Source organism: Mesoplodon densirostris, chromosome X, assembly GCF_025265405.1.
Source record: "Mesoplodon densirostris isolate mMesDen1 chromosome X, mMesDen1 primary haplotype, whole genome shotgun sequence".
Classification (NCBI taxonomy): domain Eukaryota; kingdom Metazoa; phylum Chordata; class Mammalia; order Artiodactyla; family Ziphiidae; genus Mesoplodon; species Mesoplodon densirostris.
In genome coordinates this window covers 66,401,877-66,422,073 of record NC_082681.1, presented here as the reverse complement: position 1 = coordinate 66,422,073, position 20,197 = coordinate 66,401,877, and the positions used below count along the sequence as shown (strand labels likewise).

At 37.7% G+C, this 20,197-nt stretch overlaps 1 protein-coding gene, 1 non-coding gene and 1 pseudogene across 2 annotated transcripts in view; 2 read left to right on the top strand and 1 right to left on the bottom strand.

Annotated features, from left to right (window-relative positions):
* The window catches only part of POF1B (POF1B actin binding protein), a 70,766-nt gene that overhangs the window by 20,603 nt on the left and 29,966 nt on the right, over positions 1-20,197 (bottom strand). Inside the window, exons 4-5 of the mRNA XM_060087338.1 lie at positions 18,129-18,230; positions 13,366-13,545 (exon numbers count right to left, since the gene is read on the bottom strand). Coding sequence (XP_059943321.1) covers positions 13,366-13,545; positions 18,129-18,230 — 282 coding nt within the window. The remainder of the gene's footprint in view (positions 1-13,365; positions 13,546-18,128; positions 18,231-20,197) is intronic.
* LOC132482854 (U6 spliceosomal RNA) lies at positions 2,574-2,678 on the top strand. The gene has a single exon (XR_009531013.1). It is a non-coding gene; the product is annotated as a U6 spliceosomal RNA (small nuclear RNA).
* LOC132482124 (small ribosomal subunit protein eS1-like) lies at positions 6,150-6,943 on the top strand (annotated as a pseudogene).

The following is a 20,197-nucleotide window of genomic DNA, read 5'->3' as shown; positions in this document are numbered from 1 at the left end:
AAAAGCAATTATACATAAATGCCTAACCCTCTAAAAGGTCATGGACATGTTAACTAATAAGGTCTTCTGTGTTTAGACCCTCCTGGGTAGTAAATGTTCGCTACCTGACAACAGAAAACATCACTATTAAAGAAAGCTTACAACGTATAGATTATTATCCTGCAAACCTTATATGGTGACACTTGTAGATAAATAAGGTTACTGCTTCATTAATTTTGCTTTGATTTGGGACATTTAATAGCTGTCAGATAGATTGAAACCATAGTTAATCCAGTTGGCATTAATCCCTGTGAAATGAAATGCATTTTATGTACAATGTCATTTGGCTAACAAGGTAAAAAAAAAAAAAAACAATAATTGGTATCTTCCTATTTTGTACCACAAGAAGAAATCCTAGGAGAAAAAGTATCAGAATTTTAGGTTCTGAAAATCCTCAGTGCTATTTTAATCTCCATAGATATTTTAGTAAAGAAATGTTGCATTATACAGTACCTGTAAGAAGCAAAATCTTCTGGTACACAGAAGATTTTCAATAAATGTTGTCACTGAATGGAATGTACTGTACAATAATTATAATTCTAAAATGGAGACTTGACTCATAAAAACAGTCCTGTACTTGAAATAAAGACCTAATTTAATTTTCTGTGAGTAACTCTAGGCAGCAAAGTGTTGCAGTGAAGAAAGAATGGAAATTGGAGCCAAAAGTGGAGCTCCCACTTCCTAGTTGTGGCCTAAGTGTATGTACTGCTTAACCTCTCTGAACCTCAGGTTTGTCAACTGTAAAATGCAGGTAATTTAGAACTTGTTTTATAAAGTTGCTGGAGGTATTACTTTGGATGGGGGGCAGGTAAATTATGAAACTGTCATGTAAAAACCATCATACAAATAATGGTTTTATTTGACTTAACACATATGGACAATTGGCTATTTGAATAATGATAGAAGGAGTGGAAGATGGTTATAAATTTTCTACAAGACTCTCAGCTACCAGAGAGTAGAGACACTCTTTTTATACATTTATTTAATTCCAGAACATACCATAGTGTTCGAGTATAGTAGATCCTCAGTAAACATTTGTTGCATGAGGTAGTTGTCATAAAGGATGCAATTTGGGCTAAATGTTAACTATAATAGATGGAAAAGCACTAGCTGGAAGAGGTGCTTTAACAAGGTAACTGAAGGGCTTCCCTAGTGGTGCAGTGGTTAGGAATTCGCTTGCCAATGCAGGAGGCACAGGTTCGAGCCCTGGTCTGGGAAGATCCCACATGTCCTGGCGCAACTAAGCCTGGGCGCCACAACTACTGAGCCCACGTGCCACAACTACTGAAGCTCATGTGCCTAGAGCCCAGGCTCCACAACAAGAGAAGCCACCGGAATGAGAAGCCTGCACTCTACAACGAAGAGTAGCCCCTGCTAACCGCAACTCGAGAAAAGCCCGTGCGCAGCAACGAAGACCCAATGCAGCCAAAAATAAATAATTTTTTTTTAAAGCAGCTGAAATTGACTTTATCCAAAACCTAGTCAATGCTGTCCTTGCACCCTTTTTGGTGTATATGATGTATAGATTTTGACATTTTACTATAAACTAAGATGATTCTTCCACTCCTCTAACAACTAAAAAAAAGTAGTTTGGATTGTCATTTTATAATGAATCCAGGTGACTAATTTGTAACTGCTTAAATTATTCTCTTTGACTGGAAAATAAAATATATTTTCCTATAACACACATGACTACTGAAAACTTATGAAGCTTTTTCTCATGAACAATGGGAATTTTGCCACTGATCATGTTTTTCCCCCCTTGTGGTTTCCAGAAATCTCAGAGCCAAGTTTTTAGCCCATTTTTACTAATGACATGGAACTCTGTAGCCTGCATTTCTGTGTACTATATTTTCCTTCTGGTGTTATTGCCCCATTATATTTACACTGTCCTTGACATTTCTTTTCCTATTCTATTACATCTTATTTGTTCTTTTAAGCCACTCTAAATACTTTTTGTAATGAAGCGGGAGATATATCCCAATGAAATGAATTTTAAATGAATATGTATTTTTTAATGCATAACTTCTTGGAAACATCTTTGTTGCTACTTTTTTATCTTCTCCACCTCTCTGTCATTTCTCTATTCTGCCATTCCTTAGTATGTAGTTTATTCAAGGAATGGAATCACTTCTTTATTATGTAAGCAAAGCCAGTGGAGGAACTCATTGCACATATGTAGTAGCTCTTTCAGTGTATTGATAATTTATCTTACATTCTAACATTTTTTTCTTAACACAAAGGCTAAAATCTATACCCCCAAGCCACATGCAGGATTTAAAAGGTCTCAGTGGCATGATGCATTCATTCATTCAGCACACATTTATTGAGAACCTACTAAGTACTGCCATATGGTACAGTTCTAAGTGCTACTGGGGGAAAAAAAGACATAAGATACTGTCTCCTCCTCTCTCAAGGACCTTATGGTCTTTTAGAAGAGCTAAGATATGTATCTAAATAACTTTATATGATAGATTGCCCAGTTCATAAGAGCTATGAAGAGAAGCACACATCACATGGTAAAAGAGTGCTCTCTTCTCTTTGGCAGCACATACACTAAAATTGGAACAATACACAGAATATTAGCATGGCACCTGCGCAAGGATGACACACAAATTCGTGAAACATTCCATATTTCTACGGGTGGGATGTGAGCCCAGGAGCCTTCACCCTGTCCTGTGGTGTCTCCCTAAGTCTTCCACAAGCTGGTCTCCTACAAGGGCTGTTTGCTGTCTCACCTCAGCACGATGCTGAAGACGTGGGTTAGACTGCAGCCCAGGGCAGAGTCTCCTGAGAGCCCTTGTTGTCGAGAAAGCCAACTGTGAGACGCCTTGCTGCTGCTTGGAGAAAAAACCCTAAATACCTGCTGGCCGAGTACTGCGAGTGGCTCCCACAAGCCATGCAGGTTGACCTCGAGAAAGCCTCTCCACCCACCACTGACCACTGACCCAGTGCCTGCCTGAGGGGCCAAGGACTGGCCTGCGGACCCAGGGGGACTGGCAGTGGCCGGTGGCTGGTACAGTCACGCTGACCCCAGACCACGCCCAGGAGGCAAGTCGAGACCCTGGACACCCTCATTCATCATGGCTCGATTCTGGGCACGTGCTGCCTTGCCTGGGAAGTCCGACACAGGGGTAACTTTTTTTAAACTATTTATTACAGGGTGGATAATGGTTTTATCTCCCATGCTGGCCCCATTTTAAAAGTGCTCTATGTACTACATTAGTCCCTGTAGAGCAGCAAGGCTGCTGGGCAAAGGAAACCACGGGCCCTTCTTCTGCTCTCCATTCCCTGCCAGTGTGGTGCACCCTCCCCACAGCCAGGGAGGGCCCCCAAAGCTACTGCTGACTCCTGTGGAGTGGGTGTCTCCTCCCCAGGGTTCAGCCCCCCACTGGCTATATTACTGTAATAAACTTTAGCTGTGATGACAACAAAAATGATAAAAGAGTTATAGGAAGGAAATCCAACTTTCAGCTATATGAGAGTGGTTTTATGTAGGAAGATTCTTCAGACTATGACAACTGATTAGGTGTGAGGTGGCAAATGAGAGGGAAAGTAAAAAGTAATGCTAAATTTTAAGTCTGGTGATTAGGGCACTGAAGATATCATTAATAGAAATGGAGGGCATAGAATGAAAAGCTGGTATATGGTCAGTTGGAGGTGACTGTGGGACAGCCAAGTAGAGACATCAACTGGTCCATTAAAAATTATGGATTAGGGCTTCCCTGGTGGCGCAGTGGTTGGGAGTCCTCCTGCCGATGCAGGGGACGTGGGTTCATGCCCCAGTCCTGGAGGATCCCGCTTGCCGTGGAGCAGCTGAGCCCGTGAGCCATGGCCTCTGGGCCTGTGCATCCAGAGCCTGTGCTCTGAGGTGGGAGGGGCCACAGCAGTGAGAGGCCTGCGTACCACAAAAAAAAAAAAAGGATTAGAGCTTCGGAGGGAAGTTGTCTATGTAAGGTGATCATGTAAAGGTCATAGAAGTCAAGCTTTTACACCATATAGTCAAAGGAGAAGGGGTAGAGAAAGGAGAAGAAAGCCAAGGATGGGTTTTTGGGGAAGATCTGATGAAAGAGGGAAGAGGAGCCTGAGGAGAATTAGAAGCAGCAGTACAGTGTAATGGAAAGAAAGAATATCAAGAATATAATGGATCAACATTATCAACTATTCCATCTTATTTGAACTGGAATAAGATGAAAATGAAGCAAAAAAGGAAGTGGAATTTGCAACTTAGAGGTCAATAAAAGCAGTTTCAGGAGAATGTTGAAAATAGAATCTGGTTTTCAAAGTGTTAAGGAATGTGTGGGTAATGAGGAAATGGCAGCAGTGAGTATGCCTTCCTCCTTCAGGGATTTTGCAAGTGAAGGGAACAAAAATGATTGAGATCATAAGTCATTTGATTGGTAGAGTTGCTAATGGAGTCACCTTGAAGACAAGGTTAGATTATTAATTCTCAAAGATCAGAAGAATCAAAAGTTCACTGAAAGTACAGAGAAATTTTTCAATGAAGTAGGGTGTTGAAGGAGTTCGCATAATGAACTCAAATTGTGGTCCCTGGACCAAGCAGCATTAGGATGAGTCAACTTGGAAATGCAGACTATCAAGTCCCAGCAATCTCTATTTAAGCAGGTCAGCCAACTGATTCTGGTACACAATAAAGTCTGAGTTCCACTGCCTATTCTTGGTAGAAGGCAAGGCTACCTGCAGAGAGTAAGAGGACAGCAATGGGACCTGGAGTATGAAGAGGGAAAAATAAAGATTATATACTGAGGACCGGGGTGGCAAGTCAATCAGAATTAACTAAAAGGACTGTCTAGCAACAGAAGGAATCCAGCAAGACAGAGATAATCTGTACTAGACTGAATTGGCCTAGTTTTCATACTTTCTATAGCACACGAAGTCAAAATCTAGGTGCAGAGAAAGTGAATGGCAGTCTATCCAAAGTAAGGGATTAGCAAAGTGAGGACTAATCAGAGAAGGTAACAATTTTAAGGGTTTCTAGCAAGAGCATTGTTAGCGGACACTAGTCTGGTTTGGAACTGAGGGTTAGAGAGCTTGTTGAGGGCGAGGCTCAATGGGAATTAGGGAGTAGATGAAGTAAGAAAGTGATGATAAGAGAAAGAGAGATTCAGAATTCCAGATGAAACAGTTTCAAGTGATGTGGAGGTTCAAGGAGTGGCCAAAGTCTATGAAGATGTAGTAGAAATGAAGATATTAAGGGTGATGAAGAACCATGAGGACAGAGCATGAGAAAGATCTCTCATTTGAGTGGAGAAGTTCTCATAGATGATTCCAGGGCAGGGGTCAGGGGAAAGTGGGGAGAAGATTGTAAGCCTGCCAGTGAAACTGTTGAAGGATGATTAGAGTCACTAGAAGGTCAGTAGTAGTGATAATATGAGCCAAGAGGAGAGGTGTATAGGAAATGGTTGATCAACAAAAAACAGAACACTTGACTGTATAAAATTGTACTGAGAGGGCTTCCCTGGTGGCGCAGTGGTTGAGAGTCCGCCTGCTGATGCAGGGGACACGGGTTCATGCCCCGGTCTGGGAAGATCCCACATGCCGTGGAACGGCTGGGCCTGTGAGCCATTGCCGCTGAGCCTGCGCGTCCGGAGCCTGTGCTCCATAAGGGGAGAGGGCACAACAGTGAGAGGCCCGCATACTAGAAAAAAAAAATGTACTGAGAAAATAATTAGCAATAGATACATAGAAAACCAAACAAATGAAAACATTTAGGGAATTATTAACACCAGCAGATAATAGTTGTACTAATAAAAGCAGCAAAATAGTACACAAATTAGTTCAGCAGTAAATAATACTTTCATAGCAATAATAATATAAACAGTGAATAATGATTTAGCCCTAAATATGGGGATTTAACTATACTGAGATGATGAAAGGGATGTAAACAGGTAGGTGGATAATTAATAGAACTAAATCCTTATGTACCAGAATTATCAACAGATAATATACAACGTTGATAAATCAAAAAATAGCAGCATAAGTATATCCATATTATTTAGCTATATGGAAGTACAGACAAGAAGAAAAAAAGCTAAGAGTTGAAAATAGTTGCCTCTAACTTCCGCCCTTTTGGCTCTCTGAGCAGCACCATGGCGGTCGGCAAGAACAAGCGCCTTACAAAAGGTGGTTAAAAGGGAGCCAAGAAGAAAGTCGTTGACCCATTTTCTAAGAAAGATTGGTATGATGTGAAAGCGCCAGCTATGTTCAATATAAGAAATATTGGGAAAACAGTAGTCACAAGAACTCAAGGAACCAAAATCTCATCTGATGGCCTCAAGGGTCATGTTTTTGAAGTGAGCCTTGTTGATCTGCAGAATGATGAAGTTGCATTTAGAAAATTCAAGCTTATTACTGAGGATGTTCAGAGTAAAAACTGCCTGACTAATTTCCATGGCATGGATTTTACCCATGACAAAATGTGCTCCATGGTAAAAAAATGGCAGACCATGACTGAAGCTCACGTTGATGTCAAGACTACTGATGATTATTTGCTTCATCTATTCTCTGTGGGTTTCACTAAAAAATGCAACAATCAGATTCAGAATACCTCTTATGCACAGCACCAGCAGGTCCGCCAGATCTGCAAGAAGATGATGGAAATCATGACCCAAGAGGTGCAGACAAATGACTTGAAAGAGGTGGTCAATCAGTTGATTCCAGACAGCACTGGAAAAGACATAGAAGAAGCCTGCCAATCTATTTATCCACTCCATGATGTCTTTGTTAGAAAAGTAAAAATGCTGAAGAGCCCAAGTTTGAATTGGGAAAACTCATGGAGCTACATGGTGAAGGTAGTAGTTCTGGAGAACCTGCTGGGGATGAGACAGGTGCTAAAGTTGAAAGAGCTAATGGATGTGAGCCACCAGTCCAAGAATCTGTTTGAAAATCAGACTTTTAATGGTGACAAATAAAAGTTCTTATTTGTGATTAAAAAAAAACAGAAAATGGTTTCATCTGGGCATCAGGCATGCATGGAAAGGGTTGGGACAGGAACTTGCTATTTGTTTTATGCCATTTAATAATATTTGACCTTTTAAGCTATCTATATGCATTACTTTGATTAAAAAAATAAAAATAAAAACTATTGTTAAAAGAGTAAATAAATAACAATTATTGTTTGCCACAGAACAAGAGTTTAAAAGAGCACAAGAGCAGGAGGTAGCAGGAGACAGATAAGGGTGGTGTTGGAGAAAAAAACTGGTCCAAAACAGATATCAATTAAATTTGGGGAAAGGCTAGCAGAGAATAGAGTTTTGCACAAAAGACACTCATTTTCAATAGTGGGGATGGAGAAGGCAATAAAGATGGAGAAGGGGGCTTCCCTGGTGGCACAGTGGTTGAGAGTCCGCCTGCCGATGCAGGGGACATGGGTTCGTGTCCCGGTCCAGGAAGGTCCCACATGCCACAGAGCGGCTAGGCCCGTGAGCCATGGGCTCTGAGCCTGCGCGTCCAGAGCCTGTGCTCCGCAACAGGAGAGGCCACAACAGTGAGAGGTCCGTGTACCGCAAAAAAAAAAAAAAAAGATGGAGAAGGACTGGAGTCACATGTGACTGAGGGAGGGAACAGGCAGAAATGCTGAGTTTATTAAGCTAAGCAGCCCAGAGTTTCCATCATTAGTGAATGACTTATGTTAAATAAACATTGTAACAAGCTTCCTGGGTACTTGCCAGAAAAAGCACCTGACACTAAGATCTGTGCTGTCTTGATGTTGACAAAAATTAAATTTTCAAATGACAGAAGAAAGGTATCACATGTTGGAGAATTTTCCATTGGCAATAGCACTATCCAAGTGAGCAGGCCTCTTCCCTTGACATCTTCCCATGATTCAAAGTTTTCTTGGAAGCCTCAAGCCAAGTGCAAAAGAGTTGTACATGTAACATATATAATTATTTGAGTCTTTCTTATAAACACCACCTGTATAACAACTTGTAAAACGAGTCCAGCTGAGCTTTTCCCTGTCACTAACGTATGTGGAATTATCTGTGCCTTGCTAATGGCAGGAAAATGATCACAGCATGTTATTCTTAATGTCCTCGGGGAAAGAAATGTGATTGGTGCTGTTTCGAATTTGAAACCAAAATAATGATCTTTCTAAGGAGAAACATGGAAAACATACATAAGTTAGTTTTATTAAAAATATTTTGAAGCCAGGTTTTTGGACATCTAATTTTCAAAAATATTTTAATGCCTTTTGCTTCTTGGAAAGCACTTTAAAGGTGATTTAGTTTCATTTAAAAATATCATTACAGGAACTTCCCTGGTGGTGCTGTGGTAAAAAATCTGCCTTACAATGCAGGGGACATGGGTTCAATCCCTGGTCAGGGAAATAAGATCCCACATGCAGAGAAAACTGAAGCCCGCGCACCACAACTACTGACCTTGCATGCTTCAACTAGAAAGCCTGCGTGCCACAACTAGAGAAGAGAAAACCCACACAGCACAACTAGAGAAGCCCTCTTGCCACAACGAACGATCCCACATGCCTCAACTAAGACCCGAGGCAGCCAAAAATAAATAAGGAAATAAATAATAAATAAATCTTAAAAAGAATATCATGGATGGGGAGGGTGGGAGGGAGGGAGATGCATGAGGGAAGGGATGTGGGAACAGATGTATATGTATGATTGATTCACTTTGTTATAAAGCAGAAACTAAAAAAAAAAGAATATCATTACAATGGAAACCAATTATTTTATTTTGATGCTTTGAAAGATTTGGGGACTGGGGTTGGGGGAGGAAAAGGCAGAGAATCAAACATTCATTTGTGTACCTAGTATGTGCTTGGCACTAAGCTGGATACTTTACATATTTTACCTCATTTAATCCATTGTAGATACACTGCACATTAAGTGTGATTCTTCCCCACATTTATAGATGGGGAAACTGAGGTGCAGTCCAGTTAAAGTCAATTACCTAGGATCATGCAACTCAGCAGAATCAGGTTTTATAAACTCAGATAATTGAATTGAAAGTCTGTGTTCTTTCTACCTTATTATACTACCTCTGAATTGCAATTTAACTCTAAACACAAACTAAAAATGGGTCATCCTTTAGTTTTAAAGAAGTCTAACTGACATCTGCTCTATTACTCTTCAGAGACTCTTCCACTCATGGGGAAGACACATGTAAACACCAAGGAGCCTCGGTGAGCCAACTTATTCTCTGCCCTGCTTTGTCCATGGGATCTGCACAATCAGGTTAACTCATCCTTATTCTGACCAGAAATGGATCCAATCCTATGTAATCCACACAGGTGGAAATTACCAGCTCTAAGCTTCCCAGGGCACTATTCCATTTTCAGAAGCACTTCAACTTTATCCACATAAAATACTGAAAAACCAGAAGAAAAGTATCTATACAAAAAGCCTCCAGCCTTTAACAAAGTTAAAAGTTGGAATCTCAAACTAAAAGATGAATAATAAAATAGAAAGTAATATATTAGTTACCCACCTCTGCCTATTTTCTAAACACAATATCTGGTCTGGTCAAATATATGATTAGTTGCACTAAGCTAATGAAAGGATATAACATTACCATTGTCACTGTACAAGATTCTTAATCCTATGATATTTTTCCCATCTCTGATAATTGTCCCTCACTCCATTCCTACTGTCATTATCCTAGTTTAAGTTTTACACTTTGACTACTGAAATATTTAGCTTTTAATAATCTCTCTGCAAATTCTTCTCTGTGGCATTTTTTCATGTTGTAGGCTTTAGAGTTTATAAAGCATGTCAAACATATATTTTCATTTAGTCTTTACATCAACCCTGTGAGGTAGACATCACTACCAAAATTTATGGATAAGGATATTTCTGAGAGATTTAGTATTTATTAAGAACACAAAGCTTGGAAGGGACATAGCTGGGACTGGAACCCTGGTCTTCCTACCCTGAAGCTAGTCCACTTTCTGTTACAGCATGAATATCTCCCCAGTGGCAGACTATTAATCCACTGTCCTATTCATGTTTACATTATTGACCAAGGACTCTCCATATTACTGACTCAACTTCCAGAGGGAACGCTCAATAAGCTCTGGAGTCAGGCTACCTATGTATGAATCCTGGCTCTACCACATTGTGCTAGCTATGCAAGCCTTCACAAGTAACTTAACTTCTCTGAACCTTAGTTTCTTTCCTTCTCTTGAACAATAAAGGCAACAATGATACCTTCTTCATCTGATCATTGTGCAAAGAAAACTAATCAATATTTCAATCTATCTTGTACAAAGCTTCTAGAATTAACCTCCTAAATCATACTTACCAATATTTTCCTACTCAATAACCTTCAGTCATTCTCCATTGCCTGCCAAATAAAGTTCAAAATTTTAAACTTAATGTTCGGGAATTCCCTGGTGGTCCAGTGGTCAGGACTCTGTGCTTTCACTGACGAGGGCCTGGGTTCAATCCCTGGTCAGGGAGCTAAGATCCTGCAGTGGGAAGGACCTCATGATCTGGCCTTAAGGTATCATTTTAACCCTACACTCTAGTACTCTTCATCCCATGTCTTCCTTGCCATACAAACCAAACCACTATTCCTGAAACCCAAAGTGTACTTTCCCAAATATATGACTTTTTTTCATGTGATTCCCTGTTCTTAGGATGTCCATGCCACACAACACAGTACCACATTTGGAAATTCTGCTCACTCTTCAAAACCCAGGACAATCTCTTCCTCCTCAACAAAGCTTTCCTAGATCTCCCAGCTGAAATTAATTTCTTCTCTCTTCTGTTCCCAAAGCACACTGCATGATCCTCTTTTATAACAGATGCTTTGCTTTGTATAATGTTTTATGTGTTTGCCACTTTCCCCTATTAGACAACAAGCACCTAAGAGAAATGTGACAATGTCTTACCCATGTTTGTATTTTTCATAGTACCTAGCGTGAAGGTTTAATGCATACAAATAATAATTACTGCTAAAAACTAGTAATTACCATTTAAGTACTTACCATCAGCACTCAACAATGGTTAAGTGCTTAACTTACAAGACATAATTTATTCTTACAATAACCCTGTAAGAAATGGATGATGAATCTTTATTTTATGATGAAGAAACTGAAGCATAGCGAAGTATTAGATTGAACCGTATGAAACTGTTGCTCTTTGATCAACTTTGACCTATAAAAATGACAATTTCAAATGATTTAACCTAATAAAATGTCTTTCTAATGGTTATTACTAATCCATTCAATTTAAGAAATTCAACACCATCTGGACCACGTTTCAGAGTAATTCTAAAGGCCAGTATTTCCATACATGATAATTTTAGGCTTTTTTAGATTAGAAAAACGTGGATATTAAATTTTTTGTGGTTCTTTTTTACCAATATGGCCAAAGTGTATATTTCAAGTTTCAGTCCTTAGAAATAATCTCATTCATATTTAATATAAAACAATCATATTCTTATGTGGCCAGGCACCCTCTATTTTTTTTTTTTTTTTTTTTTTTTTTTTTGCGGTATGCGGGCCTCTCACTTTTGTGGCCTCCCCCGTTGTGGAGCACAGGCTCCGGACGCGCAGGCTCAGCGGCCATGGCTCACGGGCCCAGCCGCTCCGCGGCATATGGGATCCTCCCAGACCGGGGCACGAACCCGTATCCCCTGCATCGGCAGGCGGACTCTCAACCACTTGCGCCACCAGGGAGGCCCTATTTTTTTCTTATTCTTTTTCTTTTGTCTTTCTGTAGGAGTTGCCTATGAAAGAGGTCAATCTGAGCAAGCTATTATTAGAAAAAAAATATGAAAAAATACAAACAGTGGCTTATTCCCCACAGTTCCAGTTATAATTGTTAGTTTTTCCAAGATACAAGACAATATTTTTTTCTTTTAACACATGTATAACAGAGGTTTACATGATTCTAAAGTATTCAGAACATAAATTAGTCACTGATGATTGCATCCCAAGATATTTCTTCTTAGCAACTAAGTTTTAGTTTCTATTTTGTTGATGTAACAAATAATAAAATGTACGCCTATTCTGACTTGAGTTAATATGCCATATTTTCAAAGAAAATATATAAAAAGCAATTACCAGCTTGTGAAATGTGACCATTGCAATCATCTTAGACAATACCACTTCCAATTCATTATTCACTTAAATATCATACTTCATGAAAATATTTAATGCTGTACAATTGTTGGACCCATTTTAGAACTGAGGATCAGCTAGAAATTAGGTGTTCATTGATCAGTTCTTAACTCCCCTCATAGATCTAATGTATTAATAAACCTAAATTATTTTGTCTTCTGAGAAGAGATGGAAAATTTTGTTTTAAAAATGCCATAATACATATACCCTGAGAAAACCATAATTCAAAAATAGTCATGTACCACAAGTTCATTGCAGCACTATTTACAATAGCCAAGACATGGAAGCAACCTAAGTGTCCATCAACAGATGAATGGATAATGAAGATGTGGCACATATATATAATGGAATATTAGCCATAAAAAGAAACAAAATTGAGTTATTTGTAGTGAGGTGGATGGACCTAGAGTCTTTCATACAGAGTGAAGTCAGTCAGAAAGAGAAAATCAAATACCGTATGTTAACACATATATATGGAATCTAAAAAAAAAAAAAAATGGCTGGGCTTCCCTGGTGGCACAGTGATTGAGCGTCCGCCTGCCGATGCAGGGGACACAGGTTCGTTCCCCAGTCCGGGAAGATCCCACATGCCACGGAGCGGCTGGGCCCGTGAGCCATGGCCGCGGAGCCTGTGCGTCCGGAGCCTGTGCTCTGCAACGGGAGAGGCCACAGCAGTGAGAGGCCCGCGTACCACAAAAAAAGAAAAAAAAATGGCTCTGATGAACCTAGGGGCAGGACAGGAATAAAGACACAGTCGTAGAGAATGACTTGAGGACACGGGGAGGGGGAAGGTTAAGCTGGGATGAAGTGAGAGAGTAGCACTGACATATATACACTACCAAATGTAAAATAAATAACTAGTGGGAAGCAGCTGCATGGTACAGGGAGATCAGCTCGGTTCTTTGTGACCACCTAGAGGCGTGGGAAAAGGAGGGTGGGAGGGAGACGCAAGAAGGAGGGGGTATGGGGATATATGTATGCATATAGCTGACTCACTTTTTATACAGCAGAAACTAACACTATATTGTAGAGCAATTATACTCCAATAAAGATGTTAAAAAATAAATATATATAAAAATGCCATAATAAAACATAAATCTTCATGGTATAACTCCTCAATATTTTGCTCAAAATTTAATGTGGGTACCTATACAGTGGTGTGAGCAGGGTTTAAGAGATTTCAGTTTTACAAGGAATCAGCTCATTAATCTTATGTGCTCATGTGTATGGTTTGAGTGACTATGACACAGTTCAATTCCAGTGTTTGTAGAAATTGAATCACTTCCTGTGATGGTTTGGATTTGCTGGCTACAGTGGGATTGTTGACAGTGTAGAGAGTGGAAGATCTGGGGCTGTTGGACAATGTTATGATGGCACTGAACCTGAGGATAACATTCCTAAAACACATACTCATGCCAAAAACAGTCACTCAGAATAAAAATAACTAATAAAAGAAAAGCCAACTGAATCCACTTTAATCTTTCACAAGATAATTCAAGCCCTAGGAGTTATAGTTTTAATAAGTGATATATTATTTTTTCCAATTATTCCATTGGGAAAAATTGTATTGAACTCTATTTTTATTTAACCAGGTGGCTGTAAACATCCAAATACTTACCTAAGTTGGCCAGAGAATTGCATGTTCTGATTAAATTAATATTATAGTTATACTTAACACTAAAACTATAATGAATATTAATATTAGTATTTCTTTGATGATTCAACAGGCACTTCAGGATCTAATTACATAATAATACTGAAGATGCTGATGGATATAAATTAGAAAATAATATAATGTAGTGATTTTCAATGTCAGGAAGCATAGTAGAAACACAGCGGGGGCAGGTGAAGTTCTTATGCTTGTGAACATCAAGCATAAATTAAGAAAAAAGATTGGAAAACAGTGACTGAGCCTTCAGATTCAGAAAACATGGATTCTAACTCTGATTCTACCACTTACTCTGTGATCTTGAGAAACTGTATATGCAACCTTTATAAGCTTCAGTTTCCTCATGTGTAAAAGTGGAGATAGTATGTACCTCACTGGGTTGCTATGAGAGTAAATTAACCAATGTTTGTTAAGTGCTTAGTACAAAGTAGGTGGGTAATTAACATTTATTATTATTATTATCATATATTATCATTGTCATCATCATCATCAACTTAATCATCATCCACCCCGTTAATTCTGCAGGTGAAAAAAGAAATAACCATGTGGTCCAGAGAAGTAAGATGATTTACTTATAATGACACAAATAATTAATGGCAAAATTGGTACTGGAACTCATGATTTCTTGCTCAGAGTTCTGTCAGAACATTAAACTGAATTGGTACTGTCTTCAAAATATTTTGGAACTTCTTTTCAAACTAAATCTTTGTTATCTGCTTGCTTATTTACCATGTTTTTTTCTGGTAAGTGTAGAGCACAGAATAAAAACAGATATCTGGTTATTTCCTTTTGGGGGATTTCAGGTATGTTTGAATTTTCTATATTATTTTGTTATTATTCTACTTTGAAAGCAGGCACCTGAAAGCCAGTTTTCAAAGAAAAAAATACTCTATTTGAATCATAATGCTACATTCATGCACATACAATTAACTTTGAAAGTATAAATTCAATGCTCTATTTCCTTTTGACTGTTGGAAAGGTGACATATTAATAAAGTAAGGCACTTCAAATTTTAAAAGTTTTATATGGAACAATTTTTATTGTTTAATTTGGAATATTTATATGGAACAATTTTTATTGTTCCATATTTAATATGGAACAAGCTATATTAAATGAAGAAAGCAAGCTGCATAAGAATGAATATAGTATGCTCCTTTTGTATAATATTTTAATGTACATACATGTGTATTTACAAATACATACAGCTGCTTTTAAATGCATGCATAGAGCAAAAAACATTTTAAGACTGACTGCCTCTGGGAGGGAGAACTGAGGGACAAGAGGATCAAGATAGAGAAGCTGTTTTTTCACTATATACATTTTTATTCTCTTTTCACACTCTTTTTGTACCTTTTTATACTTTTTATGCTTTGAAATTTTTACCATGTATACAAATATCTTTTCATGTATACAAAAATTTTTTGAAAAAAAAATATATATAAAGAAACACATTTTATAAGTAGACATTGCCTTGGTAGACATATAGATAATAAAGGTCATAGAATCAGTTCATAGAATGATTTTCTCTAGGCTCTCTTCAAATATGACCTACTTTACAAATATGCTAGCACTAAGTAAGAGCTCTACAGTTTAGAAGCCTGACTGTGTACTATCAGTACATCTTGTACAAATTTGGGGGGTGAATTTATCATCTGTTCCTTTATGTTACAAAATACCTTCATACACTAGATTAGGATAAAGTCAGAGTGATAGTCAGAGAAAGCTTTCACCAGTGGGGAGCTTGTACACTACTGAAGTAGAATTCTTCCTGAAAAAAAAAAAATGTCCCTTAAAAAGCAGATTAGGAAAAACTTTGAAAGGACAATAAATAAAACAAAACCCATTTCTCAATCATCTTTCTTTATTAACACATCAGTTGAATAGAATGCTGACAGTCTCTCCATCTGGGATGTCTTGTGGTTTTCCTGAGCCTATTTGGCATCTGAACCACTCATTTGTACCATTAAAGTCTTAGCAGGTTTTCAGTTTCCATTCCTCACACCTGACTACTAAAATTATTGTTCCAAAGCAAGATATTCATACATTTCTCATACTTTTGAAGCATACCACAAGCTGAGTTTTTAATGTACAAAAGATCAAACATTTCTGATTTACCATATATCTTATCTTTTTTGCACAAGAAAAAAATACACAGAGTACAATTTATATGAATTGGATAATTATCTTGCAACTGACACCACTTTACCACTCTTCTACTATAAATACCTCTTTTTTTGGACAGGTCCCATCTCCTAAGAGCTAGTCCTATTTGGATTAGTCTCATATGACATTAAGCAGGTTCATCCAGACTCTGGCTTTATCCAGCTCATCCCACCGTATTTCTGTCACTGAGGAAACTCAACTAGGTCAAAGCAGTTGTATGCATGGTTCCTTTTACCTTGGGCAGCCTCCCATGGCAGTTCCAAAACTCCCAAATCATTTAAGTCATTAATAAGAAAAGTGGACATGTAAAAGTAAATATTCTACTTAACAGTAAGTAGCAGCAATGTTCTCTTCAAGGAATTCTTCTTTAATTGTTCCAGATGCATAACAATAATAATGTACAGGATATTCAATATTTTCTTCTAGGGCCAAGATTTAGAAAAGCTGTTTATTTTCTTTGAAACAAGAAGTTGGAAGCAGCATAAAATGATGTGTCTCAAACATTCTTTCCTATTTAAAGTGTGTCAGACATTGTTTTGGCTGTCCAGTTAGATAAAGGACAGATATTATAATCTGGTAGCTTGAGGAAAATGCCTTTTGAAGAACTAAAATATTTCGAGAAATTTTTCTGTTTGGTATCATAATGTCCAGAAATATTCTGCAGTTCTTTTGGAAAATATGTATTTAATATGTACTATACTAAACCCTTCATACTATATACAGTTTTCCAAGCAGACTAAAACCTTAAAGATTTGGATATTTATGATTCTGAGAGTTTACTCTTTTTCATTTTTATTGGGTATCAAATGAGTAATAATGTATTAGTTCTATGAATTGGGTAACAACTACCCATAAATGCTCATAAAAATAAGACATGTTCTCATGCCAAGAAAAATGAAAAAAAGAGACTTTAGTATATTTTAATGTTTCAGTTGTATATGAGAAAAATGATTTTGTGATCAAAATTCATTTGATAATATTTAACTGCCTGTTTTGGGTTGAATTGTGCCTCCCCAAAAAAGATTCATTGAAGTCCTAACTCCCAGTACTTCGGAATGTGAACTTATTTGGAAACAGGGTCTTTACAGAGGTAATCAAGTTAAAATGAGGTCATTAGGATGGGTCCTAATCAAACATGACTGGTGTCCTCATAAAAAGAGGAAATTTGGACACAGAGACAAACATGCACAGAGGGAAGACCATGTGAAGACACAGAGGGAGGGTGTTATGTGACAATGGAAAATTAAAATTATGCACCTACAACCTGAGGAACACTTGAGGCCACCAGAAACTAGGAGATAGGCAGGGAAGAGTTCCTTCTATAGAGGCTCTAGAGGGGGTATGGCCCTTTAAACATGGCAATTTCATAGTCTTGGCCTCCAGAACTGTGGGACAATAAATTTTTGTTGTTTCAAGCCACCCAGATTGTGGTACTTTGTTACCACAGCCCTAAGAAACTAATACATTGTCGTAGTTCAAGAGACAAATCCCAGGATTTGTCTGGGCTGGGAATGCTTGTACCCACTGAGGAGATCAATGTGAAACCTCTGCTGGTTACAGTAACAACTCTGCTTAAAGGACGGAAGGGCAGGGGGAGAGAGGAGCTCTAGATGCCATGGAATTACCATCACTCTGCTGCAGTTTTGTATTCTGTACTTGGTCTCTCAATTAAGCTTAATGGAATTTCAAAAACTGACTTCAAGCTTTAGCTTTCTAGACCTTTTACAGTATTCAGTATTTTACAGATCTGTTCATACATAGTGTTATTTAAAAATTCACTTCATATTAAATGAATTAAGGTAAAATTGCAATGTTTTAAATTATGATTTTTGTGAGCCTCATTTAAAAGAAACATACAAAGCATTGAGATATCTATATTAAGTTCAGATTCTTAATTTTTCCCGTGACTGGATATATCTTTATTTTAGTTTCCCTTTCAGTAAAATGGGGACAATAATGTTTCAAATGAGGAAATGGAAATGAAAGCGTTAAGGATGATACAAAGGGCTGTAGATATAATGAGGTATCATTATGACATAGTGAGCTTGCCTGGCACTTGACAATTGAAGGCCATTTTAGCTCTATTAAGATATTCATAATTCAAAAGTATACACTTATAAAATAAGCCTTAAAACAAATTTCACTTACCTGATCCGTATTTAGCTTCTCCACTTTTCTTATGGTTTTTTCATAAATAACATTATTTCCTGGAAAGAAATGGCCTCCTCTTAGGAATGGCGACAGTGGTTCCTATAAAGACAGTTTTGCTTTGAAAGTTACCTTTTCAGAGGAATCTAAACTTAAGCAAATATGCATTCTCCAATAAACTCTGAGGTAGTGGCAGACTTTAGGAGGAAAGTGGAATGACATCCCAATAAGTTTCTGAGAGATATAAGGATATAGTAATAAAAATAGTCCATTTTCTCAAACAGAACAAACTGTATCTCCCACTACATTTTACTAAGCCTAACAGTGTTTTGGGGAAATTGGAAAAAAGTGGGGAATTTTTTTTTCTGTTCCTAAGGCAAGATAAGTTTCCTCTGAGGTAGATGGGCATGAGGTCAACCTCATCTAAACTGGGTTCACTGGCAGGTTACTTTCTATGTCAAATTATTATTAGAGAAATGCAAAATAAACATAATTCAGCACCACTGAGCCATAAAGTAGGTAGAACTGTATTAAATATTTTTTTTCTTGGAACTCAATTTGGGTTCCCTTGAAGTGTACAATTCCTACTTGTGATTACAATCAAAGCTAAGGCTCTTAGTACAAAGTATGTTTTGAATACTGAGAAGAGTAGAGGCTTTAAGAGCCACTGTATCTCCATATGATCAACTAAATTGATGTAGGATTATACAAGTGCTTAGAAGTTGTCACCAATGAAATAATGGGTGATGACATATCCAAGATCTGCAAGAAACCAGGAAGGGCTAATAAGAATCAGATCAGGAGTCCAAAATAAACGTACTGTGTACTATACTCCTCTCCTTTCTTTTGGTTTTCATATGACTTTTCACTTGTATAGGGGGAGTGAGGGTTATTTTGTTACAAACAAAAAATTGCATTCATTTATTTTTGTAATGCAAGGGAACAGTAGAGAAGGGGATTGGCTAAACCTATTACCAGTTAATGTGCTTAGGACCATTTCAAAACCAACAAAATATGATAGCATTTTTGTAGTCTGCTATTGTAAAAACTGTTAGAACAACTGGACTAAAACACTGGTTTTTGAGGAGGCAAGACACTCTTGAACCCAAAGTATACACTTCTTGTACTCAAGTTTGGATAAAGCATGCTTTAACTTAATGTTCCTGGAATGCTTTGGTAAAAAAAACATATAAGTGATTCATTTTGACTAGCTGATGACTTATCAAATCTAAAGATGGATATATATTTAAAAATTCCCTTAGAAACTATTTTGTGTTTGTTTTTGTAAAAAAAAAAGCCTCTTTGGTAATACATGTAACAAATGTTTACATTCATGTAACACATGTTTAAGAGCTTACTATGCACAATATACTTTGCTAAGTATTATAAGGCATGAATCAAAGTTAGATTATTACTAGGAGCATTGAATATTGATCAGGGTTCAAACTATAGCCAGCAGCCTATACTTGTAATGTTCTCAAGCTAAGAATTGTATTTATACTTTTAAAGGATTGTAAGTAAAAAGAAGGAAGACCAAGATCCTATATTTCTAAAGGACTATAAGTAAAAAGAAAGAAGACCAAGACCCCATGTGGCCAACGAAGCCTAAAATATTTACTATATTGTCCTTTACAGGAAAAGTTTGCTAATCCTTAGTCTAGATGATATATGAACACAAATACCTATAATACAAGGGAGAAAGAGGCAAGGGCCAATAAAAAGTACAGAGAAATAACTTATGGGATGGAATTCAGAAGAAGAAAAACCGAGTTCCATTGGCAGTGCTTGGGTAGGTTACTTGGATCAGGTAGCATTTAAGAGAAGGTAAAGGTGGGCTTTAAATATAAGGGGGTGAAAGAAAATGGTATTTGAAGTGAAGGAAAAAAGTCAAGACACCAAGGTTGAAAAAGTGTAAAGTTATATGTAGGGGTCATACTTGGCAGATGGAGCTTGGTTCTGCAAGCAGTGAGATGCCTTTGAATGCTTTTAAACAGGGCTGTGATTTGAACATAAGTCTACTTCAGGAAGATTAATTGGGGAATGGAAAGAATACAGATGAGGAGACCAGT